Here is a 27,962-nt window from a genome sequence, read left to right on the forward strand (position 1 = left end):
TGTGCATGGGAGAATGTTGCACACAGATTGATTCTTGAAGGCTTGAGACCCAAACAATAGCTTGCTTCATAGGTAACAAGTCATCCTGCAAAAATCCAGCACCTTTCAGGTAGTGTGTGCCATGTAGCTCTTCACCTTTTCCCAGGTGATTCTTTTCATCTCACTGGTTTGACATCTACCCTGAAGGTAATGTTGTTTAAAAGGGCATTCTCAAGATAATTTCCATCATTTAAACAATCTCTTCCCTCCCATGTTTATAAATATTTTTTGAAGCCTGCAATACCTTTTTCCCTTTACCAAAATATTTTCCTCTATCCTGTAGATGCAGTAATTGTTTGTTTTTTTTTGTTTGATGAGGAAAAATTCTCCAGAACAAACAGGATGAGTTGAGCATACACAACAAATAAGCACAAGCACAGAAACTTGTATAATGCTCTGAATGTGTAATCAAGTAAGTTCTCTAAAGTAAATTGTCATAAGCTGTTTTGGTTATGGAGTGACTGTGGCACACACAAGTGCACACTTGAATAGAGCTCAAACAGATGTGAAGAGAGCAGTGCAAATAAGCAGACAGCACCCTGCTCTTTGAAAAGTTATAGTCCTTTGATATTCTTTGCAAGAGCTTATTCTGTTCAAATGAAAATTCTCCCTTCGGCAGTATCAGTCTGCAATGTATGAAGGAGACCAGTAAAAGGACCAAGGTCTTGATCCTGCAAAGGCTTATGCACATGCTTGACTATAGATATTGTGAGTAATCCTACTGAAGTAACTTGGACTACTCGCTGCACACATACAATGGAGCATGTGCAAAAGTCTGTGTAGCATCAGGGCCACAGTGGCACAAAAATTCTTCCTTGTCCCTGGATCTATTTTGCATTTGTTAACACTTTTAATGATAGCTAGAATCATAGTAACAGCCTGGGCAGTTGATAAGGTATTCATTGCATTACAATGCATTTCTTAAAACAGGCAGATTTATATAATTTATACATTATGGAGAGGATTAAATGGGATTTTTGGCTGCTCAAGGAATAGCATGACCAAGCCATCTAGTAGCTATTCAGTGGGAGTAATATTACTATCAATTGAAAGCATAGGTGCTGCTGCACCTCCTGGCTTGAACTGGTTTCCATCATATAGAGGGTTTATGGTTTGGTTCAATGGCTCTCAGCACCCCCCACCCCATACAAATTGTTCCAGCACCCCCAATTAAAAGGAAAGTAAAGTACATGACTCCAGAAATCTTCAATCACAACACACTCCAGGCAAGTTATGAATGAAGGGCCTGACCCCTCAAACACTTATGCACATGAATAACTTTACTGATATGAAGAGTGCCTAGGAGCAATATTGGCAGGTGGTGAGAGGCTGGGGGCAGAGAGTGGGGGACATAGGAGGGTCAGGGGCAGGTGGTGAGAGGCTGGGGGCAGAGAGGGGACATATGAGGGTCAGGGGCAGGTGGTGAGACTCTGCCAGGCCAGGCTCAGCCGCGGGCGCCCAGATCCTTGCCGGCGAGGCCCCGCCTCTCTGCCCCCCGCCTCTCACCACTGTGGCCCCGGATCTCCCCCCTCGAGGCAGCGTTGGTGTTGACTCCCAACTGGATCAACGGCCTCCCGACTCACGCTGTGGGCCGTAGCACTCACGGCACCATCCCCCCATGACCCTCTTTACGGCCCCATGTCTCCCTCACCCATCTTTCTCCTCACCGCCAACCCCCGCCCTACGTTCTGGCCGCTTGGAGCGATATGTTACCCCACATGTGTGGGTCGCCCTCGTCAGGGCCGCAGCCGCACCTCGTTGCTTCGTTGCCGCCGAGGCATAGTCCCACCTGCGTCTCTGCCCAATACTCACTGCGGCCAGCACCCGAGACCAGCTCCCGAGCTTCTTGCCGCCACGCGCAGCGTGTTCTCTGCCCCGCCGGTCAGAGCGCTCATCGGTTCCACCACCTGGCGTCGGCCGGCCCAGCTTCTGTCCTCCGCACTCCGGCAGTCTCGCGCCAGCTGCGACCCCGGAGGCCCAAACAGGAGTACACCCGCTTCCTGCCTCATGCAGGCCCGGGCCGCCCGGCCTCTCGTCCCAAGTGGGGCCAGCCAGGCGCTAGGCTGCGCACCCGGCCTCACCGCCCCTGCTGGCAGAGCTCAGTGACCACGGTGCGAGGCACCTGCCGTGGCCCCGGCACGACTCATGGGCCGGCCGGGGGCAGCCCAGTCTGCTCGCCCGGCGCTCGAGCGGCTCTCACCCAACTCTTTGGCTTTGGTGTCTGCCCTCCGATGATGGCCCCCACTTCGGCGCACCTACGCCGCGCCTCTTGCCGCCGCCGTGCGGCCCTCTAACGCCGACGCAGACACCTGGCGCGTCTTTGGCAGTGAAAGACGCGCGCCGCGGGCCAGAGCTGGCCCCGAGTCGCGGCACCGGATTCAGTTGAACGAGGCGCGGAGGCGAGGGGTCGGGGCAGGTGGTGAGAGCGGGGGGCAGGAGTGGGGGGCCAGAGGGGGTCTGGGGGCAGGTGGTGAGAGGTGAGGGGGCAGAGAGTGGGGCGGCAGAGGGGTCGGGGGCAGGTGGTGAGATGTGGGGGCAGAGGGAGGGTCAGGGGGAGGTGGTGAGAAGTGGTAGGAGGGCAGAGGGGGTCGATGGGCAGGGTGGTAGAGTGCGGGGGCAGAGAGTGGGGGGCAGAGGGGCGGTCGGGGCAGGTGAGTGAGAGGCGGGGGTTCGGGGCCCGGGCGAAAGCGAGGGGAGGAGCGAGGAGGCGCGTGCGGGCTGGCGGAGGAGGGAGGCCGCAGCGCCCGCCCCATCTCCCTGGTCCGGCCCTGCCCAGCAATCCGGCCCCGGCCCCCCCTGTCCCGTGCCCCATGTGAGCGATGAGCGTCGTCGTGTGGTGTGGCCCTCGCCCCGCCCCTGAGCGCGCAGGGGGCCGGTCTCGGGCCTGAGAGGGGGGGCAATGCCTACGGGGCAGGGGGTGCGGGGGGTGCCTGTTGCCCCCAGAGAAGGGGCAGCTGGAGGTGCCTGTTGCCCAGGGGGAAAGGGGCGCTGGGGGTGTCCATTGCCCCCAAAGAGGGGGAACTGGGGGTGCCTGTTGCCCAGGGGGAGGGGTGCGGCGGGTGCCCGTTGTGTCCCAGGGCAGGGGAAACTGGGGGTGCCTGTTGCCCAGGGGGAAAGGGGCGCTGGGGGTGCTCATTGCCCCCAAGGAGGGGGAACTGGGGGTGCCTGTTGCCCAGGGGGAAAGGGGCGCTGGGGGTGCTCATTGCCCCCAAGGAGGGGGAACTGGGGGTGCCTGTTGCCCAGGGGGAAAGGGGCGCTGGGGGTGCTCATTGCCCCCAAGGAGGGGGAACTGGGGGTGCCTGTTGCCCAGGGGGAAAGGGGCGCTGGGGGTGCTCATTGCCCCCAAGGAGGGGGAACTGGGGGGTGCCTGTTGCCCAGGAGGAGCTGGGGGTTGCAGGCTCTGAAGTGTTTTTGTGCCCAGGTTCCCCCATGTTTATCAGTGCCTGTTCCCTCCACATAGGTGCTGGAGCAGCTGGAGCCGGGGGCCCTGGGCATAATGCTGGTGGTGGAGTTAAAAATGGAGAAAGAAGGAGCTGGGAGGAAATATGTGCTGAAGCAGGTGAGAACTAGGTTGCCATGACACTGAGATGCAGCTCCCTAGGCCCATTTGCCTGAGAGTAATGTAGCCAGCATACCAACAGGCACTGGGTCTGGGTTGGCTTATACTTTGAATTATGACACTGTTTTGAACTGCAGTTGCATTCAGATTGATTACCGGAGCATAAAGGTTGAAGGTGGAAAAGACTTATTGAGTCCCTCCTAGTCAATTCTTCCCTAACTCACTGTCACTCTCATGGCAGGGGAAGGATAAAGCTGATCAACTGCAGCTTTTTATTGCTGGTGGACCCAGCCAGCAGTCAATTTCTGTTATTCTTGCCAAGAAGATTCAATCACCCAACAATAGATATTAGGGTTGCAGTGTATAGTTACTGATGATATATACAAATTGGGTGCAAATCTCATTCTCCTGGTGGGGTTACTTATGTGATGCTTAGTGTTGTAAAGCTTGGCCACCTCTGTATTACATTCTCATCCATGTCTTTTATAATATTGTTATCTTTGTCTTTTGTTTGTTTGGTACAGGTTGAATGCATTGATGAACAACAAGCAAATGATGCCCTGAAGGAGGTACCAGTGAAGTCTTTTTTTTTTACTAGTCTAATTCAGAAGGAGGAGGGCCTTGTCTTAAACAGGGTCTTATCTTAAAAAAGTCCTTTATTAGCAATAATTTGAAAATATAAATAGCCCTACCTGATTTGGGCCTTGACTACCCATAAACTGTCTTGTCCTCCCTCCTCATGGGGTCCGAAAGCCTGGGCTCCAGCCCGAGCCTGAATCTACACAACAACTTTATAGTCCAGCAGCCCAAGCCGCAGGAGTCTCTGTCAGCTGACACAGGCCAGCCATGGGTATTTTATTGTCGTACAGACATACCCTAAGACTCCAGCAACTCAGTTCAGCCTGTGAATTCTTATTAACAATCCTTAGACTTGAATGTTTGGGTTCAAGTGGCCAGCTGTTCTCAATGGATGGCCCTCACTTCAGAGCCTGTGTCTGTTTACCTTTAGGGCACAGTACAAAGCCCATCTCTTTGTTTGGACATTAGCCAGAAGGATGGAGAGTTGTCTGTTCATAGTCCTGTTTATTACTAATGACTCAATTTCTTCATAGTATATGTTATTTTAATGTTGTGTTGATTTTTGTGCCCATGTATCTAGAAATTTCTTGATGGGAATGTCTTCACTGGCCTTTCCGGTCTATAGTACCTGCATTGTGCATACCTCCTTCAGAATTTAATAAATAAGACATAATAATAAGTCAGCAATATTGCTAATATCATACTTATTGTTCCAACAGAACACAGATATTCACAACAGAATGGTCTAGTGTAGGGGTCAGCAACCTTTCAGAAGTGCTATGCCGAGTCTTCATTTATTCACTCTAATTTAATGTTTTGGGCGCAAGCAATACATTTTAACGTTCTTAGAAGGTCTCTTTCTTTAAGTCTAAAATATATAATTAAACTGTTGTTGCATGTAAAGTAAATAAGGTTTTTAAAATGTTTAAGAAGCTTCATCTAAAACTAAATTAAAATGCAGAGCCCCCTGGACCGGTGGCCAGGACCTGGCCAGTGTGAGTGCCACTGAAAATCAGGTCGCGTGCGCTTTTGGCATGCGTGCCATAGGTTGCCTACCCCTGATCTAGTGTTACGGCTGGTGTTCATTGTACCTAGCACCTGCTGTTCACAATGAGTGAGAACATTTTTAAACCAATTAATATTTAGTTGTGGTCAGAAAGTAATTTAAAATTGCCTATTCTACTCAATATACCAGCCCCTTGTGTGTATTCAGAATTAGATCTGCTGACTTTACTGACCAAAGTTTGAGCCAAATTGTCTGCTGGTGTAGTTCTATTAAAGTAAATGAAGTTATACTAGCTGGGAATTTGGCCCTTTGTTTTTACTTCTTTTTATGCCAGTTAGCTCTGTAGTGCCATGAGCACAGCTTTGGGAGAGTGAGCTGAATTCTGTTCCCGCTCACACATCAACGACAGAATTTTTAAGTTCCAACTGCAGGATCTTTACCTTGAGACTTTACCTCATGGCAAAAAGAACAGGAGTGCTTGTGGCACCTTAGAGACTAACAAATTTATTTCAGCATAAGCTTATGCATCCGAAGAAATGCGCTGTAGCCCATGAAAGCTTATACTGAAATAAATTTGTTAGTCTCCAAGGTGCCACAAGTATTCCTGTTCTTTATTTGTACAGAGTTATATTTGGAGTAGAGCTTCGCTTAATTACTGTATTTCACTTTTCTTGACACGCCTTTGATTGCAAATGTGAAATAGAACTGAAAAAGAACTGGACCTGGCTACTCTGACAGGGACATGGCATGATTGACAGTTAGATATCTGCCCTTTGTGTTCTGTGTTTTGAAGACATTTTCTTAATCCAGGAGAAAGAAGCCTGTGGATTGTTGTAGCTCACTCAGAGTAAACTCTTTGGGTTTCATTTGCTGTCTTTTCAACAGGCAATGGATCTGCTGAAACTTCAGCATTCAAACATCTGCATTTACAAAGAATTGTTTATCACCTGGGATAATAAGGTGAGAATGAAAACAGCCTGTTAGAGTGGAGGCACAAACTGGCATGTAAAAGTTTCTGTAACTAGGTAAGGGGACACTTAAGGTTTCTGGGCCTGTGATTGAGCCTCCTTCTGTGAAGGCAACTGAGGCCAGGTCTACACTCCGACTTTAAATCGGTTTAATGGCCGATATACCGATTTAACGCTGTATCCGTTCACACGACGTCGTCATTAATATCGAGTTAAGATAACTCGGATTAGGGTTCATGTGGACGGAAATCGACGTTATTGGCCTCCGGGCGGCATCCCAGAGTGCAGCACTGACCGCTCTGGACAGCAATCTGAACTCGGATGCAGCGGGCAGGTAAACAGGAAAAGCCCGCGAACTTTTGAATTACATTTTCCTGCTTGCCCAGCGTGGAGCTCTGATCAGCACGGCTGGCGATGCAGTTTGAAATCGAAAAAGAGCTCCAGCATAGACCGTACGGGAGATACTAGGTCTGATCGCTGTATGGGGAGACAAATCTGTTGTATCCAGCTCCGTTACAGAACACGAAATGCCAAAGCGTTTGAATAAAAAACTCCAGGATACACAGCGCTGTGTGACAAGCGTAACGGGAAGCCAGAGACTCAAATGGACGCTCATGAAGGGAGGAGGGGGTACTGAGGACTCCAGCTATCCCACAGTCCACAGCAGTCTCTGAAAATTATTTGCATTCTTGGCTGAGCTCCCAATGTCTGTAGGTTCAAACACAGTGTCTGGCGTGGTTCAGGGAACAGCTCCTCAGTTTATTTCCCCCCACCACCACGTGAAAAAAAAAAAAGGAAAGATTGCTGTGCTATTGGCGTTTGCTCAATGCACTCCGCGAAAAAGGCGCCAAAGGGTTGTCTGCTGCCTTCACAAAGGGAGGGTGAGGCTGTACCAGCACCACCCGGGGCAGTGTTTTTCTGCCCCATCAGGCACTGTGCTCTCAACACGGAAGTGGGAACTATGGGATAGCTGAGGAACAGCTACCCACAGTGCACCGCTCCTGAAATCGATGGTAGCTTTGACCATGGACGCAAACAATCGATTTCGGTGATCCCACTGTGGACGCGCTAAACCGATTTTATTAGATCTGTTTTGTAATATCGGTTTAAGCTAATTCGAAATAATCGTGCAGTGTAGACGTACCCTGAGTTACACTACCATTGGGGCAGCACAACATGACTGTGTTGCATCCCAGTATCTGTGTATCTGTAGGCAATGTCTTCTCCTTTTGCTTCCATATGCAACAGATACACAGTTTTTAAGCTGCTGCAGTTCTTTGCATGTCTGAATAAAGCACCTCAAAATTTGACCCATAAAGAAGCCAGAAGGCCAGAGCTATTTCTTTGTGGACACCTTGCACGGTACTTGGGCCTAAATCCCATTGAATTCAGTAGAATTTATGTTTAAGTGGAACTGCTCATATGGTTTCAAAGGTACTTGTTCCTGTTAGAAGCAGATGTTTTATGTTTAAGTAGACAAAAGTAAGTATTGACTCTTTTGTGGGAGACAAATAATCCCATCACATACTTCCATAGTGTGCACCAAATCTGTTTGCAAGGCCCAACTGCTGATTTGTATCTTTGTTGCTGCATATGTCATTACCTGCAAGTGACTGAATAATGTTGATCTAATCTCTGTTGCAGATTTCATCTCTATTTCTTTGTCTGGTGATGCAGCACTCAAGCCAAGGAGACCTTTCATCTCTGATCAAGGCAAAAAGGAAGAAGCGAGAGAAAGTAGAAGATATGGTAAAAAATTACAGAAAAAGCATTTTATTGAAATGCAATTAATCTCACTGCCTTTAACTTTTTTCATTACCTTCTATCCTTTCCCAGCTGCTCCCCAGAGACATCAAAGTATAGTATTTATTGCTTAAAGCAGGAGACTAGGACTTAAAACTTCTGAATTTTCCTCCCAGCTCTGCCACTTGAGTCATTGTACAATCACAATAATAAAACTTAGCATTTATATAATTGTCTACTCCTGGGTAACTCAACCTTTGCGTGCCTTAGTTTTCTCTTCTGAAAAATGAAGATAATATTAGCTCCTAATTCACAGGGGTGATGTGCAGGTTAATTTATCTGCAGAAAATGAAAGGAATACAGTAACTTCTCGCTTAACGTTGTAGTTATGTTCCTGAAAAATGCAACTTGAAACGAAATGATGTTAAGCAAATCCAATTTCCCCATAAGATTTAATGTAAATGGTGGGGGTTAAGTATATGTTTAAAACAAACAGTTTACTACTGTTCACAGCTATGATGATTGTGAAGCATGGTTGAGGTGGTGAATTTAGAAGGTGGAAGAGGGAGGGATATTTCCCAAGGAATGCCTTGCTGCTAAATGGTGAACTAGCACTTGGCTGAGCCCTCAAGGGTTAACACGTTGTTAATGTAGCCTCTCACACAAGGCAGCACAAACGCGAGGGAGGGGAGACAGTATAGAAGACAGAGACAGACTCCCACCTTGTGTGTGGGGGAGAGAGAGATGTACACTGCCCCTTTAAGTAAGCCGACCCACTCTTAAGTGCATTGTCTTTTTAAGTGGATCAGGAAGTTGAGACAGCAGCTGCTGCTCCAAGCTCTCTCTGTCTCTCTCACTCTGTGTCCCCTTCCTGCTCTATATGGAGAAGGGGTAAGCGGGGTGCAGGAGCAGGGGGACGGGGACACCCTGACAGACCCCTCGCACAGCAAGTAGGAGTCTCTGGGAGCAGCTCCAAGGCAGAGGGCAGGAGCAGCACATGGCAGTGTCAGGAGGGACAGCTGACCAGCCCGGCAGTTGATAGCCTGCTGGGCGGCTGCAGCACAGGGAAATTAGGGGAGCGGGGAGCTGATGGGGGGCTGCCAGTCCACCCTGGTTACAAGCTCCCAGCAGCTAGCTACAGCTGGGTGCTGTTACTGCAAGCAGTGGACAAAGCAGGCTGCTGCCAAACAAATGTTACAGTGCTCCCTTCTACCAACTTTAAACAAGCATGTTCCCTAATTGATCAGCAACGTCACAATGAAAGAACGTTAACCGGGACAACTTTAAGTGAGGAGTTACTGTATAGTATTCCCACTTGGACTGGAGCCTGTATCAAACTAAGAAGCCTTCATGTGATTAGACATGTCTTATTTCACCATGAAGTTATTCTTCGTGTATTACATTTTCATGACTATTTCTGTCCATAGGTGCTGCAGAAGTTCCTGGGGCAGATGGTGGATGCTTTGTTTTATATACACAAACAAAATGTTTTTCACAGGTAAATAGAAATTCCAGCCTCTTTGGCTGCTAGATCTTTGCCTGTTTGCAGCTGAACTATCACTTCAGCACAACTATTCACTTGAGAAGCAAGACATTGTACATTTTGGTGGCATGGTGAGGCGTTTCATAGATAAGATGGAGTGTCCAAATGAGTATAGCAGAGATAGATGATTAGTAGATTTACTGTATGAGTGTTAAACAGTGCTCTTCTCCTTCCCTCCACCATTTTTTCCCCTCGGTGGTGTTTGACTTTGGACACGGTTGTCTGTGTGTGAATTTATTGATTAAAGCAGGGGAGTGGATGTTATACTCCTGAATTCTGTTTCTGCATCTGATTGTTGTGACTCTAGGCAAGTCATTTAACTCATATGTTCTCCCCAGATTTATCCATCCACAAAATGATTATAACTTAACTCTTGAATGTTTGTAAAGTGTTCACAATCCTGTAGTTAATGAAATACTGGAATTGACATTCATATTACAGTCTATAATCCTGCATAAACCTTGGCAAATGAGCTGTGCCTTTCATAAACTGAAAGAGTGAACAAACTTAACAGGAATAAGAGAGGAAAAAGGACTAGTGTCATGCTCAGTGTTCGGATAAGTTGAGGCTTCCAGTGTCAATTTTTAAAGCTTTTTGCCTTATTCACAGTAAAAAAGGAAAATAAATGTATTTTATTTCTTATAATTTGTAACTTAAAAACAAAGCCCATCTTTTTTATGTAAAAGATGTCAGACATAAGAAGCCTGTAGCTATACATCATTATGCTCTGATTTCACATGTTGATAAAAAACATTTCTGTGTGTTGCAGAAACCTCAAACCGTCTAACATCCTTTTAACTGATGAAGTATCCTTCATGCTTTGTGATTTCAGTGTAGAAACTCTTATGACTGATGAAATGAAATGGAAGATAAGAGTGGAAGAAGGTAGCTATTTAATTTGAATATTTTAGTATTCTGTTTGTTTTTTTTAAAAGAGATTCTACTGTGTTTTTTAACAGTTTAATTCTATAACAAAATAAAGACAAAAAACACCCTTTTTTGCCTATTACTTTTTATTTCTTCTAAGCAGCAAGCAAGATCATTGTAAAAGATCAAGAATTAAATAAATTGATTGTGATATGAAAACTTTCACACTTACATAATGGGTCTGAATCTTGCTCAGCAGTCATAAAAAATAATTGTTACCATCTAATGGCAGTTTTGTGGTATTAAAATGAGTTTGTAAAAATAAATCTTTTAATATTTTGGGAGTCATGAGATGGCGCTAAGCTAAACTGGATTTGTAAGACTATGTTTGCAGTAATGTATAGGAAGTTAGACCTTGGAGAATTGTTTGTCATTAATTGTAGTGCGGTTCTTCTTAGAATCTTCTATGGGGTATCACCAATAAAAATCTAACTCACTGTAGAATCTTTCTGATTGAATTGTACTTTGATGTGAAACTGCTGTCTACAGGTCATACCCATGCAAGCAAAGCAACACGTTACACAGTGTCAAAAAAATTACTGACCTGACATTTATTTCAACAGATCCTGACTCTAAATCCTGGATGTCCCCTGAAGCACTCTGCTTTTCCTTTAGTGAGAAGTCTGACATCTGGTCTTTAGGATGTATTCTACTAGACATGATGACCTGCTTCTTTCTGAATGTATGTACTATTGAGAGTACCACGAGCATTTCACTGGGAATATAATGTTTTTAAAAAGCCCCAAAGAGATCCACAAAGTGAATACATATAGAGTCTGCCAATATTCTGCTCTTTACAGGTGAAAGAGACAAATTCATTACTGCTGGATATTAGAAAGGATACCAGTAGTCTTGAGAGAGTTCTGACATTAATGCAGAAAGAGAATAAAGATACTCTGCCTTTGTCTCAAATTTTACTTATGATGCTACAGATTCAGCCCAGTATGAGACCCTCAGCAAAGTGAGTTCTGGACATTTTCTCCTACTCTGTTCTGTTTTTTGCTTTTCCCCACCTATCTCCTGTAACAGGGAGTGTTCTTCAGTCTTTAGATTAGGGAACTGAGAGCCAGGGTTTCTAGGTTCTAGCCCTGTCTCTTCAACTGACTCGCTGTGCTACCTTGCTGTAAGAAAGTCACTTCACCTATCAGTCCCTTGGTTTCCCCATCTTTGAAATGAGCGTACGCTGACCAGAGATTCTCTGGTCAGAAAGGATAGCTGGTTTTGTTGAAGAATTATGTTATAGAACGAAGTTATAGACACTCTTTTGGAGGCTGGGCTGTAGTCTGTATACAGTTTGCATTCTCAGAAAATGTCTGCATTGACTAAGGTCTTATTTTTATTTAAGAATCTCAAAGCTCTTTACAAACATTAATTAATTAGGCCTCAGAGTACGTCATGAGATTGGTTAGTGTTATGTCCACTTTCCAGGTAAGTAAAATGAGGCACAAGGGTTAACTGACTTGTCCACAGTCACAAAATCAGTGAAGGAGTCAAGATCAGAATTTAGGAGTCCTGACAACCAGAACCCTATTTTACCCACTAATTAAGACTTCCACTTCCAACAAAACACACCAAAATCAATAGGAAAACTTTGTTGACTTTCTTTCTCTCTCCTTCTGTAGGGAGCTGGTTGATATTCCATATGTTATGGAATGTTTGACTCTTGCTGGTTCGTCTTTATCAAAACAGGAAAAAACCTTGCCTTCAGCAATTTTAGATGTGCTCCTTGAAGGAGGAATTGGAAGTGTTTTAGGTAATCAGGAAAATAAGTTGTCTTTGAGATACTGACATTAGTTTTCTATTGAAATGCCATGTGTGTTCCATTTAGGATGTATTGTATTACAGAAATGAATGTATGGCTACTCATTGTACCTGAAATGAAATGCATCACTGTTTTGGACAAGAATCTCTGTGTCACGAGTCTTATAACTTCACAAGAGTAGTTCATAAGAGTAGAAGCTCTTATCTAATGATATTAAAGGAACTGGCGCATGAAATTGCGAGCCCGTTAGCGAGAATTTTTAATCAATCGGTAAACTCGGGGGTTGTACCGTACGACTGGAGAATTGCTAATGTAGTTCCTATTTTTAAGAAAGGCCGAGAAAAATGTGATCTGGTTGGCGCCTGTATGCTTGACGTCCTGTAGTATGTAAGGTCTTGGAAAAAAATTTTAAAGGGAAAGTAAGTTTAAGCCGCTTGATGGTCTAATGGTAATTGGGAACCGATTGCAACATGGATTTTACTTAAGATAGGATCATGCCCCAATGACCAACCTGATTCCCTTCTTTGGAAGGATGACCAGCATAAATTTTAATCATAGACAAAGGAAATGCTTACGGGCTAGAATCTAATTTACCGTCCGCATATTCAGTTAAGGGCGCCATTTGACGCCACCCAGCAACACCAGCCTTCCATCAATGGGCCGAACACCAAGAACTGCTTAGTTAAATTGCGAAAAGATGCGGGATGAAATATGAAGGCTTTGTAAGGTGGGATAAGTGAATCTCGTGGCTTAATAAGGGAAGTACCACGGTTCACGCCAAAAGCCGGAAATCTGACAGAGTGTTGGGGTAACTGTAGGCCGGGCGTAGGAAGGTTCTATGGAGTCACCTAAAAGGAGTGTCCGGTTTTGGACCGATCTTATTTAACCTTTTATTACTGCACCTTGGCACAAGAGCATCGGAATGTCTAATAAAGTTTGCAGATGACACAAAGCTGGCGGGGATATTGCTAACAGGAACGACCTGGGCATACTTACAGGTAAGATCTGGACACACCCTTTTAAACTGGCAGTGAAAATAATAGGATGCAATATAAGTAGCATGAAAAGTTGCAAGCGTCAGTAGCACTTAGCGATTATATAAGAATTTTGGAGTACACAGTTACGAGTTCACGGCCAGGCAACGCGGGATCATTTGTGAAGCCCAACAGAGGAGGAGAAAGCGAACCTTCTGCGCTAGGCGTATTGGTTAGTTTAGGATAGCCAGGAGTCTATGCAGCCGCTGACAAATGTATGCCCCAATCGCCCTGATCTATTTTGGGCCCCGCTTAAAACAAGCCCAATGCGCGTTCTTAGGGTGCAAGATCAGCGTGAGGATGTTCTCAGCAAGCGATAAGGACTGAGGATCTGCACTGTTGCTAGAGATTTCAGCTGACATCCGTTATATAAGGCCCGGGGACCTTCCTACTTGCTGGTAGAGGACTCTGTCACCTGGTCCTATTTTTAGAGTTATTGTGTGTCAGTTCTCGGACTGTTCCCATGTTGACGAAGGATGAATTCAATCCTGGAACAGATTCAGAGAACAGCCGCGCTTACTAGGATGATCCGAGGGGGGAAATGGAAAAACCTGCCTTATGAAAGTGAGACTCAAAGAGAGGCGTGGCCCTTGTTTGGCCTAGCCAAAAGAAGGCTGGCCGGGCGTGCTCAACTGTGGGAGTAATGCCATTCTCCCTTCGCCTCTATTAATATGAACCTAATATCCCAGGGGGTTGACAGTTAGGGAGGCACGAAGAGAATTATTATAATTTACCACAGAGTATAATGTAGGCAACGCGGAAGGATTAAATGACGCGCTACAAACTGGAGTCAATAAAGACTATTAGGAAGTTTAGACCTTGATATGCTAAACCGAAAGTATCTACATCCAGACTCGGACGTACATTAGGCGGAGTGAAGTCAGTTCCCTGGAACAGCCCGACCCTTTCCAATTGCGGAAGTTGTGAGGGGAAAAGACATCACAATCTGCGCTGAGCCTCTTTAAGACCTAAGCGCTTTTGATAAGTATCATGGAGGATTCCTTATGATCCACGATGCGCAGAATAGTTTAATTTTGCGGGAATTGATCTATGCGGTGTTACTGGCCAGCTGCAGTCCCTGCTTCTAATGGTCTGTGATGGGCGATGCTTGGATGCGGATGTGCGCGATCTTGAGTTACTGCCAGAGAATTCTTTCCTAGGTGCTGCTGCCTGGCTGATGACGAGTCTTTGATTACCTTCACTGCCACATCCCAGTTTAGACTTGATCGCCCGAATAAGTTTCAGGGATTTACTTGGCGAGAAGGAAGTTTTCCTCCAGCGGCGGTATTGGCAGGGCACCTGAATGAGCGTTTTTCGCCTTCCTCTGCAGTCTGGGTACTACATCTTAGTGACAGGGCGTTCACATTCAGCTAGTGGTAATTACTCTGCAGCATTGAGGTTTGATCCAAAACCAATTACTTGAGGACTTTCGAATAACTAGTCATGGGCTAGGATCTGATAGCTGATATACTAGGGATTGCCTTATAATAGAGTGCACCGTATTGTATCTCATCGAGAGAGGTAAGTAGGCGTTCTGCTGGCCCTGGTGCTCCCCCCTTGCTGCAGGAGGTTCAGATAGATGATCATATTTGCCGTCCTTCTGACCTAGAGTCGTATGAGTCATTGTCTTGTGGTTGTCACGAGAGGTCGTATATACAAGAATTTATGTCAGATGTTCTGTAACCCAATTCCTGGGAGTTTCCCCGCCCTCGATTCTAGTTTTGCTACGCCGCAGTTAAACCCTAATTAAGAATATAACTGTTAGAAATGCCATTGTTTGGACTAAAGAGAAAAGCTGCTCCACTTTAATAGTAATTGTATGTGAGTCTCTTTCTCCTTTACAACTCTTTATATCTTTACATATTTATTATTAACATAATATATATATTTTATGTTTTAAATAACAGTAGAAATAAAATGATAAGCTAGCAGTAATTAGCGTTAATCAATAAGAAGTTAATTAAGTACACAAGCAATCTTATTTTGTATTCTGTCTATTTAATGATTGATTTTCAACCTTGATAATTGAGCCCTAGTTTCAGTTTGTAATTTGCTAGCTTTTTTTTTTAAAAAGCCAAACTAATATTACTATCAAATTCATCGTGCGACGTACGTTGCAGAAAAATATAAGTAGGTTGGAACCTTAAGATCTACTACTCAATCTCCTGCCACTTGAGCTAACAGGTAGCTTCAACTATATTAATACTTTATGGTTTATTCTTCTCTGTAGATTAGGCTAGAGGGGGATATGGACATCTTCTGCCATGTTCACAACACAATTTTGAGGACTTCAATAACTCAGTCATGGGTTAGGGGTTGTTATAAAAGTGGATGGGTAGGGTTCTGTGGCCTGCTTTGTGCAGGAGGTCAGACTAGATGATCATATTGGTCCCTTCTGACCTACGAGTCTATGAGTCTGTCTGAATAGGGTCAGAGTGTTATTACAAGAATTTTTGTCAGACTGTTCTGAAATTCCTGGGAGTTCCCCGCTCTGCATTCTAGTTTACGGCAGTTAAACCTATTAAGATATTAAGTTAGAATGCATGATTGGCTAAAGAGAAAAAGCTGCTCCTTTAAATAATTTTGTTTACTAATATATCTTTAGATTTTATTATTAACATAATTTCATATTGGAGTGTTTTTAAAGAACATAAATTATACTTACCTCTCAAATAATTTTATGAGATAGCAACATTACAAGGTTTGTGGTGGCTCCTAAATATCAACACATCCACTATTTTGAGTGAGTTTTGTAGTTTTAAAATGTTTGATGCTGTCTTTCCGTTTTTTTTGTTGGTTTGTTTTTGTTAACTGAGTCTCAAGCTGAATTTCTTTCAATTATGTGGATTCACAGGCTGGGCACAGAATAGGAAAACAATAAAATTATGAATGTATCCTGTAAATATTTGTGTAAAATGACAGAAGAAACTTCTGATGTCTTGTTTTATGCAGAATTTATGCAGACTTACTGGGACATAGAGCAGGCTCAAGCAAAAGCCATAAAGCGCCTTGCCAGCTTACTGGGAGAAGAAAATGGTATGGGTCAATATTTCAACATAGAGATGTTTTAAGATCTGGGTAGATATTAAAGTAGAATGATTTAAAGCTCTAGGACTGTAAGCAATAAGGGGAAAGAACATGGTGATTTCCTGTCATCTACCAATATCTGTGAAGCATTCTAACTGAAAAGTGGCTTTCCCCATTGAAATAATGTGACACTGTGATAAATAACAGTTTGAATAGGCATGAATAGACGCTTACTAGCAGTGATATAAGTGGAATTTGTTACAGTTGATATTTAAATTTCTGAGCAGGGCTGTCCCTAGGGGGATGCGGGGACCGGGACATCGATGCTGAGTTTCTAATCTACCAGGGAGTGCTCCCCCACCCTCAGCTCCACCCAGGCCCTGCCCCTACTCCACCCCTTCCCCATAGGCCCTGCCCTGCCTCTTCCCTTCTCACCTCGCTACTCCTCGCTTGCCCGCCTGTTGCTCGCCTCCTTACCCTGCTCACCTGTCCACCTCACCTCCCCACCCGCCTCCTAACGAAGCGCAGGCCCAAAGTGTGGACCTGGGGCAATCGCCCCAGTTTGCTGCACCCAAGAGATGGCTCCATCTCTGAGAATGGTTAGAATGGGTTCCAAGAGGACATCTAAGTTCCCTTGGACAAGTGTGTTGCTCCCTTTTGGAATAGCTAATCCTGCCCAAAGACTTGATAGGACTGAGAAACCTAGTGAAGTAATCTCCCCCCGAGTCTGAAAAGCATAATTTCTCAGCACTACCATACCAGAATTCTAGCCGATGTCACTTAGAACTGTGGCTCTCAACCTTTCCAGACTACTGTACCCCTTTCAAAAATCTGGTTTGTCTTGTGTACTCCCAAGTTTCACCTCACTTAAAAACTACTTGCTTAGACAATCAGGCATAAAAATACAAAAGCATTTCAACACACTGTTACTGAAACAGTGCTTACTTTCTCATTTTTACATATAATCATAAAATAAATTGAAATAAAAAATTTGTACTTACATTTCAGTGTATAGAATATAGAGCAGTATAAACAAATATAGAGCAGTATATAAAATTGTATGGAATTTTAGTTTGTACTGACTTCACTAGTGGTTTTTATGTAACCTGTTGTAAAACGAGGCAAATATCTAGATGAGTTGATGTAGCCCTTGGAAGACCTCTCTGTACCACGAGGGGTATATGTATTCTGCATGAGAACCACTGATTTAGCATGTAGCCAACCAAGAGCTGCAATACAACTTCCTAGGAGGAAAATGGCTACAACTAACTTGAACAAAATGGAAGATTGTGGCTGCTTTTGTCTTTAATGCAGAGGAGGTGCCCATGAGACTACTGGTATCAGTGTATAATGCTCCATCTTGATATGCATAGCTTTTCTTTCAGATCAAGAACATTGTTTAACCACCTCTGCCTTACCATGTCATGCACAGGGACCCAAACCTGTCCTAAATCTAGGAATTCCATGTTATATTGAAGGTTGGAGGCATATAAACCAGCTAAGTTGTTCACAGTGTTATTAAATGTTGACTCTAACAATTCTTTTCTTTATAGCCTTAATGTATTTGCTAGAACTTCTGGATCCTGTCACTTGTGCAATGAGGACTCATATAGATTCTCTAGAGCTACAATTAGATGGCTGCAGATTACTGCTTGACGTTATTGGCCAAGGTACATTAATGAGGTTCCATACTAAACACTGAGTAACTTGTTACATGTAGTAAACAAGATCTGAAATGGATTTGGTGACAATTAATATTCATACTAAGATATTAAGGGGTAAATTTACAGTTACATGGGGATTTAGCCAGCTTTGCTGGGAGTCCAGGTTCTCTAGGGTCAGTGGTTTGATTTAAATCAGAGTGATAGAAATCAGCAAGCAAGAAACCTTGATTTAATTTTGTTTTGAATTTGTATTTTTTAGTAGTTTTCCTAAAGGAAGGATGATTCTCATTAGCTGGTATCATTAAAACATGTTTATTTGCAACTAAATACAGCTTTTATATTAAATTTGGTATTTCCATTTGCTCACTAGGAGGATACTCTATATCTGTACATATTTATTTAAACAGACATTTATTCAGAATCTTAATTTTAATTTTTTTATGATAGAAAATAATGAATGGTACATTTCCCATTTAGTAGATTATTTTTGTTTACTCATGATGTGTATCAAACTGCATCTGGATGGAAATTAGAATGCAGTTAAAATGAACAAAAACATTTTAAATTAGTTTTTTACTAGTTAAATAAAACTACCTTAACTGTGCTGCATATGTAAGAAAAAACGTTTCTCAAAACTTGTTTTGCATTTAAACTAACTGGTTTACTAAGCAGAGGAAGTATTAGCGGTAGCTAGTGAATTGATGGAGTGTTTTTGATCACCATGCGCCAGATTTTGAAATCTCTGGGAATTAGGCACTTAGCCTGTTAGGCACCTAGTGGGATTTCAAAAAGTGCATAATCTGTACTTCTGTGTGCCTAAATGCCTTTGAAAATCTGGCCCTATGTCCTTCAAGTTTTTAGAATTAGTAGATCTCATCCTCTCCCACCTGTTGGAAGAGGAAATGAGATTTCTTGCTTTTTCATCTCCCAGTTGGTCTCAACTTTGAATAAACTAGTTCAAATGCAGAAAACATTCCTTTGGCACCTGCTAGGTAAACTGAAACCAACAGTAAATTAAGGCAAAAGTTTTCTGCACAACTGAAATTAGAAGTTCTTCCATTTGGAAGAATGTAAATACCACCATTTGCTTCACTGTAAAGACTGCAAATAATAGAGACTCTTAATGCAGTACATGACATTGTAACATATTTGTAAAGCTTGTGTTGACCTCAAAAGTTAAAGGCCCTCCCCTGATTCTGTATATAATTAAAAAAGCAGCACCCCTTAAACTTGTTAAAATTTGAGGCCTCATTGACACAGCAAATTACTTTTCATTTATTTTAATAAATGTTGACTTTTAAAAAATGAAAGCTTTTGTAATTTTTTTTCCCCAAGTCCTGCATGCAGATTTTTACTAAAGTTCATAAACAAGTGATGTGGTTCAATGCTATGGTTAAATTATCAGAATATGCTTGCAAAGCATGCTACTGAATGGGCAAAATGGGTAATTGCTCATGTGCAGAGTTTGAAATTTGTTAATGATCAGTTTCCAATTGTGCTTTCTGCATACGATTTAGGGGCACATTTTTGATAATATAGCCCTGGTAGCTAACAATGTCTGTGTAAGATGCAATATGATTAACTCTAGGAGCAATCCATAGGTTTAAAGTTGCCTGTGAATAAAAACAAATGTCCTGTGCAAAAATAATGCAGATTACTAGATTGTACCTCCTTTTCATTCTTCTTTTACCTGTTCTCATTTTTGTGACATAATTTCCCAAAGGAACATATGAAAATTGCAGAAAATGAGACAGAAAGAGCAGTTTGATTTCAGGAAGAGAAGGGAAAATATAACGATATAATCTATGTTAAGTCAACAAATGATGCTTGCTTCATGGTATACGTATGCTGAGAGCAGAAAAATCAGACTTCAGTGAAAGTTGCTGAAGCATCCTCATGATGTTCCGTGTTTTGCTTTTGACAGCCCTACAACAGAATGTGGATGTGGAGATGCTAGTTGGTGAGGAAGGAATCAATTCTCTGTTAAAGACAATGAGAACATATTCTGAAAATGAAGAACTGCTCTCAATGATCTGCACTTTACTAATGATGATTTCAGCCAGTGGTGGGTACTTTCATATGGAAATGTTCTTGTTGTTTATCCATCTTTATTTGTTGGATTAGATACATAATGGAGAACTCTGTGATTTAGCGTAGATATGTTGCTGTACATGGGTTATTCATTCATCTCAAAAGCATTAGTCAGCCAGTTTTAGTTGCAAGACAGCTGGGAGCATAAGGTGAAATATTTGGACTAAATGGTTTGAGACTGGATGTATTAAAGAGGTGGTGTGTCAGTCTTGGTTGGCTAACAAGTGATTCTTATTAATTTACACAGATGGTAACACCGGGGAAAGCTAGGGCATGAAACCTGGGTTCCATTGCTGGCTCTGCCTCAGGGCATGTCTACACTACAACTCTAAGCTGACCTATGTTAGGTTGACCTACAGCTGTTGCCATAGGCGCCAACTCCATGGGTGCTCTGCTTATCACTTACTGGCAGCAAACTCCCCCTCCCCTGAGCAAAAGGCAGCTATCTAAGATTCTTGGCACTTTTGACCTAAATTACCTAAGTTATTGTTCAAAATGAATTCTTAAGTCTGGAGTTGACTAGGTTGGTTGGATTGCTAGACTGACTTGAATGGCAGTGATTGGTGCCCTCTCAATAACTCTTTTTGTTTCTTCCATGAAGCTCAAAACTATAATGGGAGGAGATGGCCAAACTGAGAAGGTTCTGAAAAGGCCAGTCACCACTGTTATAGTCTGTGTGCATGTGGTTCTCATTAAGAATCCAGTACATTTCTTTTGCTCATTTTCATATTGCCCTTGATCATATTATGTTGTTCCCTTGTTTCATGACTCCTTTTGATTTAAATTTGTGGTATAGTGGTGGCAGTGGCAATATAATTATATGTCTTTTTCTGTGCTTATTAGAAATGGCTGCAGAAGCACTGAGGAAAGCTGGAGTCATCACAGATGTTCTGTCAATTATAAGCAATTTTCCTCAGAACAGACAGATCTGCCTTTCTTGCTCTGGGATTCTTTGGAGCTTGGCTGTGAATGGTAAGTAGAACACAGGAGATACTGTGTCTAGCTGGATTCAGAGATTCTTGTGGCTCGGGGATGAAACGTTTTACTGACTTCTCCCAACTTTGGGTACAGTAGGGTGTTGGAGAAAAGAATGTGGTTGAGAGCTTTGATTGAGTAGCATTAGAAGATCCATCATTGAATGAGCTATGGTGCAACACAGACTAAAGATCAGTATGAATGTCTCAATATCCCTAGTGGTGGTAAGGACCCATTTGTAAATTTTACAATGCATACTGTTTATAAACATTCAGAAATGAAAAGTGAGTTATGTGGCTGCAGGTTTCATCACATAATGTGATGTGTTGTGATAAGAAGAGGAAATGAAGTATAATCAGCATATTGGATTGATTTAAGAAACAAGCCCAGCAAATAGAGGTGAATTAGATGATACATTGGTAGAGGGGGGGAATTATCTTTGAAATACGTAGCTTTTTGAATAAGCCCTCAACACACACTAGCTTTCCCAGGAAAAGATTTTTGTCAAAAAACATTCAGCCATGCATTTCTATGCTACAGTCTCTGTCATATCTCACAGTTGAAACAGGATCAGGCTAACTCTTGACTAGAAACCTCCAAGGAACACCAGCAGGTGGCATTGCTTCTATTGAGTCAGTGCTGAACCAATGCCACAGCATTGCATTACGCTGCTGCTGGGAGATCTGCTTTTGCACCAGACCTAAATCTGAGGCCCTGACCGTGGGCGGTGATTAGATTCCATGACACTTCTTGAAAGAGCAGGGATGCGTTATTCTCATTTTCAAGGTCAAAAAAACAAAACAAATGTGTGGAATTGTATTCTGCATGTGTAATTTCCCACTCCAGGTTCAACTTGGTATTTTTCTGTGTGTGATCTGTTAGGTATCATTCCTGAGTGCTATGTTCTGCCCACAAATGGCTGCGTTTTAGATTTGGGTGAAGCAATTCCTGTATATAGTTTGTAAGTTAGGCCAGGTCTACACTGCGACTTTAAATCGGTTTAATGGCCGATATACCGATTTAACGCTGTATCCGTTCACACGACGTCGTCATTAATATCTCGAGTTAAACGGTACCTTAAATCGATTCGGGGAGCTCCTCCCAAACAGAGGAGTAGCAGCTAAATTTTCAATAGTGATAACGTCGAGTAGGGTCATTGGCGGCAAGATCGGACGTTTTGGCCCGGCGGCGATCCCAAGAGTGCAGCACGGACCGCGTCTGGACGCATCTGAACTGGAGGCAGCGGGGCTAGTAAACAGGAAAAGCCCCGCGAGACTTTTGCAACTATACATCCTGCTTGCCCAGCGTGGAGCTCTGATCCAGCCACGCTGGCGATGACAGTATGAAATCGAAAAAGAGCTCCACAATAACCGACGCACGAGAACAGTATGATCGCGTATGGGGAGACAAGATCGGTTGTATCCAGCTCGCGTTAGAGAACACTGAAGTGCCAAAGCGTTGAATAAAACAACTCCAGGATAAGTACACAGCGACTGCGGTGACAAGCGTAACAGGGAAGGTCCAAGAGACGTCAAACTGGACCCGCCATGAAGGTAGGAAGGGGACTGAGGACTCCAGCTATCCCACAGTCCACAGCAGTCTCGGAAAATTATTTGCATCTTCGGCTGAGCCTCCAATGCTCGTAGGTTCAAACACTAGCGCTGGCGGTTCAGGACCAGCTCCTCAGTTTAATTTCCACCCCACCACCAGACCGAAAAAAGGGAAAATGCCGTGCATGGCGTTTGCCAATGCACTCCGAAAAAAAGGAGCCAAAGGGTTGTCTTGCCCTTCAAAAGGGAGGGTGAGGCTGTACCCAGCACCACCCGGCAATGTCTTGCCCCATCCATGCACCGTGTGCTCCTCAAAACCCCGCAAACAATCGATTTCGTGATCCCACTGTGGACGCGCTAAACCGATTTTATTAGATCTGTTTTGTAATATCGGTTTAAGCTAATTCGAAATAATCGTGCAGTGTAGACGTACCCTCAGATTAAGCTTGCAAAGCTTTTGCAGATGAAAACAGCTGGAATAATGAAAGATTACATCTCTACCTCGGTGAAACCATATTATATTGAACTTGCTTTGATCCACCCTGCCCCCCTGGAGCACTGCTTTACCACATTATATCCAAATTCCTGTTATATCGGATGGTGTTATATCGAGGTAATGGTGTATTTTATTAATATAAAGAAGAGTTGATGGAAGAAATCTAGAGCACGATCAAATAAATCAAATATATAACTAATCAATAGTGAATTTTTATACAGAAAACATAACTTCTCTGATACCTTTGTGCAGTAAGATGTTGTTTGCATGCAGTTTAATGTGCTCACTGTGTTTAATGTTTGAGTTAATAAACTCTGCTTGATATAATGGCATTTGGATTTTCTTCCTAATTCAGAAAGTAACATGGGGCAAGCATCACTAAAAAATGCTGTCCAAATTATCACTGGAGTCCTCCAAGAACACCGTGAGAATGGAGAGGTGGTTGAGTCGGCTTGCTCTGCCCTCTGGGTTCTGACACTTCAGGGTGAGTTTTCATGCTTGCTGTGCTCCATGCACAGCAGGGGTTAGTCTGACAAAATCACACACAGCAGTTATTTAAGTAGTAATTAAAATGAATGTTGAAGTAAATCTTCTATAAGTTACCTTGGTGCAATACAACCTGCTGTACCTTAGCTGGCTTTATACCTATACTTTAGCTGGCAACATAGTTACCCTCCTAACTGAACCAGCACCCCCTAGTTCAGGGTTTCTCAAACTGGGGTCGCTCTTGTTGAGGAAAGCCCAGTAAGTCCCTCTGCCCGCGCTGCTTCCAGCAGCTCCCATTGGCTCGGAGCAGTGATCTGCGGCCAGTGGGAGCCGCAATTGGCCGGACTTGCGAATGGGACAGGTAAACACAGCAGCCCGGCCCGCCAGGGGCTTTCCCTACACAGGCAGCGACCCTTGTTTGAGAAACCCTGCCCTAGTTCGTCTCTTTCTGACAACCTCAGATGAAGTTTAATTTTGTAATAACTCTTAGCTAGGTTAAGTAAATACTTCTATCAGATACTACAGTGATGCGCATGGTTTAAGAACCAATGTAGAACAGATTGTCACCTCTTAGTTGTCTTCTTTCACAACTAAAGAATTCCAGGTTTGTTACTCTCTGTTCCTATGTAAAACCACCAGTACAGTATTAGTGCTATGGAAAGTATTACAAAGAAATGTGTTTAACATGAATGTCATCAGTATCTTGGGAAGAACATGACAAGTTAAAAATAAAAGTATTATTTATATATCGCTATGCATGTACATTGAAAGGAAGATCTTTGCAGTACAAGTCCGGTATTAATGCTTCTTTGAAATCACTTTATAGATGAAAACATCCTTGCAGCATTTTCATCTTCACCATTCAAACCCCTAATTATGACCACCATCCTTCTAGTGACTGCATTCTTTCCTCCCCAACCCTATGAGTAGAGGATGTTGTTTTTGCATCATTCCTACCCTCTGCTGATCTGGAGAGTGAGAGGCTGGAACCAGGAATTGAACCTGGAGCTTCACCTAGCAGATGGCTCATAACTGTCTCTGAGCTCATGGACCAACTCACGATGCTCAGCTATTTGATTAGTCTGTGTTCTAGTAAAATAGGCCTAACAGGGCTTACTTTTTCATTTTGGTGCATGGTAAAGGAATCCTTGCAGAAGCTGAAAGCATTGATGGGTATTTCATTGGCTATTTTTGCAGGCTGCTTAACTGAAAACCAGTATGAACCAACAACTCTGCTTTTGTTAGATGCTCTCAGGATGAATCCAGAAAGGCCAGTGCTGGTGAAGAATACCTGTTTAGCATTGGCAAGCCTCCTAAGGATATCTGGTAACAATCCAGAAAGGTGTTTTTAACAATGGCAAGTAGGCACCGGAGGCCCACAACAGTGCCGTTGGGAGGGGCATCTGCCCTCCTGGATCAGTCTTCTCCTTCTGCCTGTCGGAGAAAAACATTCAAACCAGAAAACTGGATTAGCCCCTCCTGCCCAAGAACAGAAGCATAAATGTCAGAGGGAACTGGTGGATCATCAGAGGGGGACCCTATTGTAAACTCTCTGTGTTTAAATGCTTCCTTGTGATGACGTTGTTCTAGTGTGTAAAAGGGATATAGCTCAAGGAGCGGTTAATGAAAAATGAACAAAGGGTATCTGGGACATAAAGAGAAGTTTTGTCATGCAAGAAAATGTCAGCTGCTTACACAATCGTACACATTATCTGAGGGTGCTTCAGAAGTTTTCCAAGGCAGTATATCTGCCACTGCCTAGTAGCACTTGTGTCCCTCTTTTTCAGAGTTATCTGCTTTCAGGCTTGTAGTAACAGATACAAAGGGAAGTGGAATAAGCCTGATCAAAGATTCCTACCACTTTCACTGTGATGATCCAGAAGTGGTGGAGAACATCTGTATACTGATTAATGAGATGGTTCAGTACGGTAAGGTCTTGTTGTTCTTTCTTGTCTTTGGCCAGTCCTTTTTGTTCAGTGCATAAAATAACAGCAACCAAGAATAATTCTACACTGTCAATGAGCACAGTGACTGGAAATTACTGCTTGCAGTCCCCAGCCAGACTACCATACTGTACAGTAAGCTATAGCTCACCATCTGTGGTATGAAACCTGATATATGTTTTCAGAGCTATTGCATATCTGGGGTTGCTTCTCCCCAGATCGTTCACCATGGAAATGTAAATAGTAAAGCAGGAAAGGCAATATGTTGCAGTTTGAATAAGAACATCTAGATAAGCATAGAGCCTTGCTTGTTGTATGAAAGGCAGGAGAAAGGAAGGAAACAAAACTTCAGGTGCGGCCCACCTCAGAAATAATGCACGGGCTCATTTTTATCCCACAAGGTAATAACATCTGAGCCTTCCATTTAAACTGCTCTTGCCTACTAATAGTGCTTTCTGTCTGCACATTTTTAACTAGCCAGTAAGCTCTTCAGGGCAGAGACACATTCTCATGATGTGGTTAAACAGCACCCAATGCAATGGGGCCCCAATCTTTGTTGTAACCTGTGCACTCTACTGCAGTACAAGTAATTAATACACAGAGGCAGAGCTGCAGGCCTCTCGGTTCTTGTACTTGCATATCAGTTGTACTAACATGGATGCTCATTAGCACCTTATGGATGCTGAAGGAATCTTTCCACTGTCCCTTACTTGATTTACTTTAATTTCCATCTAACCTGATCCCACTTTTCCTCTTGGCAGTAATACTTCAATCATGCACCTGAGGTTACAATAAACCTTATGTTTGTTTCAAACTTCTTTATGATACTGTTTCCTAATATAAGGGCCTTTCCCTCCCCCTAGTCCCTTTGGCCATTGTCAGGTGAGAGCTATGGAAGGTTAAGTATTATTCCAATAAGTGTGTGTTACAGTAACTAAGATAGATTCCCCTTTTCCTTTTCATCAGATGACATAGTGCTAGAGATGATCTCCCAGAATATGAAGGAGCTGCTGACTGAAATGAAAATCAAGTTTACATCCAGTCTGGTAGGCGGAAGTCACTGTGGTAACAAAGAGCACACTCAGTCTATTTGTACAAATGGTTTTATTTCTTGGCTGTGGATTACACAAACATCAATCCTCTGGAGTTGTTTGTGGCATCCATCTTACCCAGAGGAAGACATAGTGCAGGAACTTGTGGGTGTGGGGCTTAGTGTGGATTCAGTGTGCAGGGGACTCAGAATACTTCTAAGTGTACCAAAAACATAAGCAGGTGGAGCATAGTTTATCAAATTTCAAGCTGAAGATACTCTTAAATCAATTAAATGTAAGTTTGACACTATTTCTGCTTCATCCAGCATTAGCCTGCATGTGTTTTTTTATTACATTTTTCGTACCAGAAATACAGGTTAAAGTATATAGGAACAAGACAACTATATTACAAAGCAGAGAGGGATTTACTGATCTATTAAATAACCCTAAAAAGCCCAAGCCACTTAATTGGGTGGGCTTGCTGTCCTGGGGAATTACTTTACGTTAAATTAATCAAATAGCAAAATAATTCCCGCCTTTGTTTTTCTAACACTAGAGCGACCTACACTCTTAAATCATCAAGTTATTAACAGAGTAGTTTGCCATCAAGCATGTAGCAGTTATTTAAAAAAACAAACAACCAAAACCGATAGTCAGAGCCTCCACCCTTACTCTTGTGTTAGTCATGAATTTAATTTGCTCACAGTTCTCTTCCTCCAGAATGTTTGCCACATAGGCCATAGTACAAAGTCACTACTTTCCACAGCGTTTCTCTAGCTATCATTCCCATTCCCATTAAAAAAGCCAAAACACATTCCACGTTATTTTTTCAGTGTATTTCACAATTATTTTATTACAAAACCTAAGAGGTCCTTCCCTCTCCCATTTTTCTCTTCCTCTAATCAAGGCTTTTTACAAGCTAGATATTGCTCAGTGTACTTACAGATTATGTAACATTACAACTGTTGCTAAATATTTAGAGCAGATTCTTGATCACCTTTTACCTTTTTTTTATTTTTAGACAGATTATGTAAATTTTATAGTCTTAGGAGCCAGTCCTGAAGTACAAAGGAATTATGGGTGACAGTAAAGTGTCCGAATTAGGCCACCCGTTTGCTAAAAATATTGAAATAATTTATTGAGACCCAAAAATGCAAATGAGATATACTGTCTGAACGCCTATAAAAGTACATATATTAAATACAGAATAATTTTTGTACCATAGTTCTTATTTGTATCTTTACACTGTGAAGTAAAAACAAGGATAAACTTGTATTTAACAGTTTTCACTTTCTCCCCAGGAGATAATTACCCTTGTGGATTCAGCACTTTTGAAACTGCAGAAGTAAGGTAAAAGCTGTTTTATATATACAAGGCTTGAAGTCTTGTGATTCAGGTAGATATGCTTGATTTCTTCAGAAGTATTTTAAAAAGATTTTTCTCCCCAGAAGAAGATACTGCCTGTATTATATAGACATCATCTGCTTGAACATATTCCATTATATTCTTTACAACGAACCACTTTGACTACTGACTATT

General features: G+C 42.9%; 1 protein-coding gene across 1 annotated transcript; it reads left to right on the forward strand.

Moving 5' to 3' along the window:
- On the forward strand, positions 1-27,956 carry STKLD1 (serine/threonine kinase like domain containing 1). Its single transcript, XM_075060679.1, has 20 exons — positions 1-145; positions 3,500-3,598; positions 4,123-4,167; positions 6,069-6,143; positions 7,796-7,900; positions 9,322-9,392; positions 10,207-10,322; positions 10,928-11,046; positions 11,165-11,325; positions 11,987-12,117; positions 16,113-16,196; positions 17,741-17,857; positions 19,776-19,916; positions 20,786-20,914; positions 23,319-23,447; positions 24,647-24,775; positions 25,237-25,377; positions 26,359-26,438; positions 27,725-27,773; positions 27,872-27,956. The coding sequence occupies exons 2-19, from the start codon at positions 3,536-3,538 to the stop codon at positions 27,770-27,772; spliced, it is 1,884 nt and encodes a 627-aa protein (XP_074916780.1). The 5' UTR covers positions 1-145; positions 3,500-3,535; the 3' UTR covers position 27,773; positions 27,872-27,956.
- Positions 27,957-27,962: the final 6 nt, after the last annotated feature.

Source organism: Chelonoidis abingdonii, chromosome 24 (assembly GCF_003597395.2).
Source record: "Chelonoidis abingdonii isolate Lonesome George chromosome 24, CheloAbing_2.0, whole genome shotgun sequence".
NCBI lineage: Eukaryota > Metazoa > Chordata > Testudines > Testudinidae > Chelonoidis > Chelonoidis abingdonii.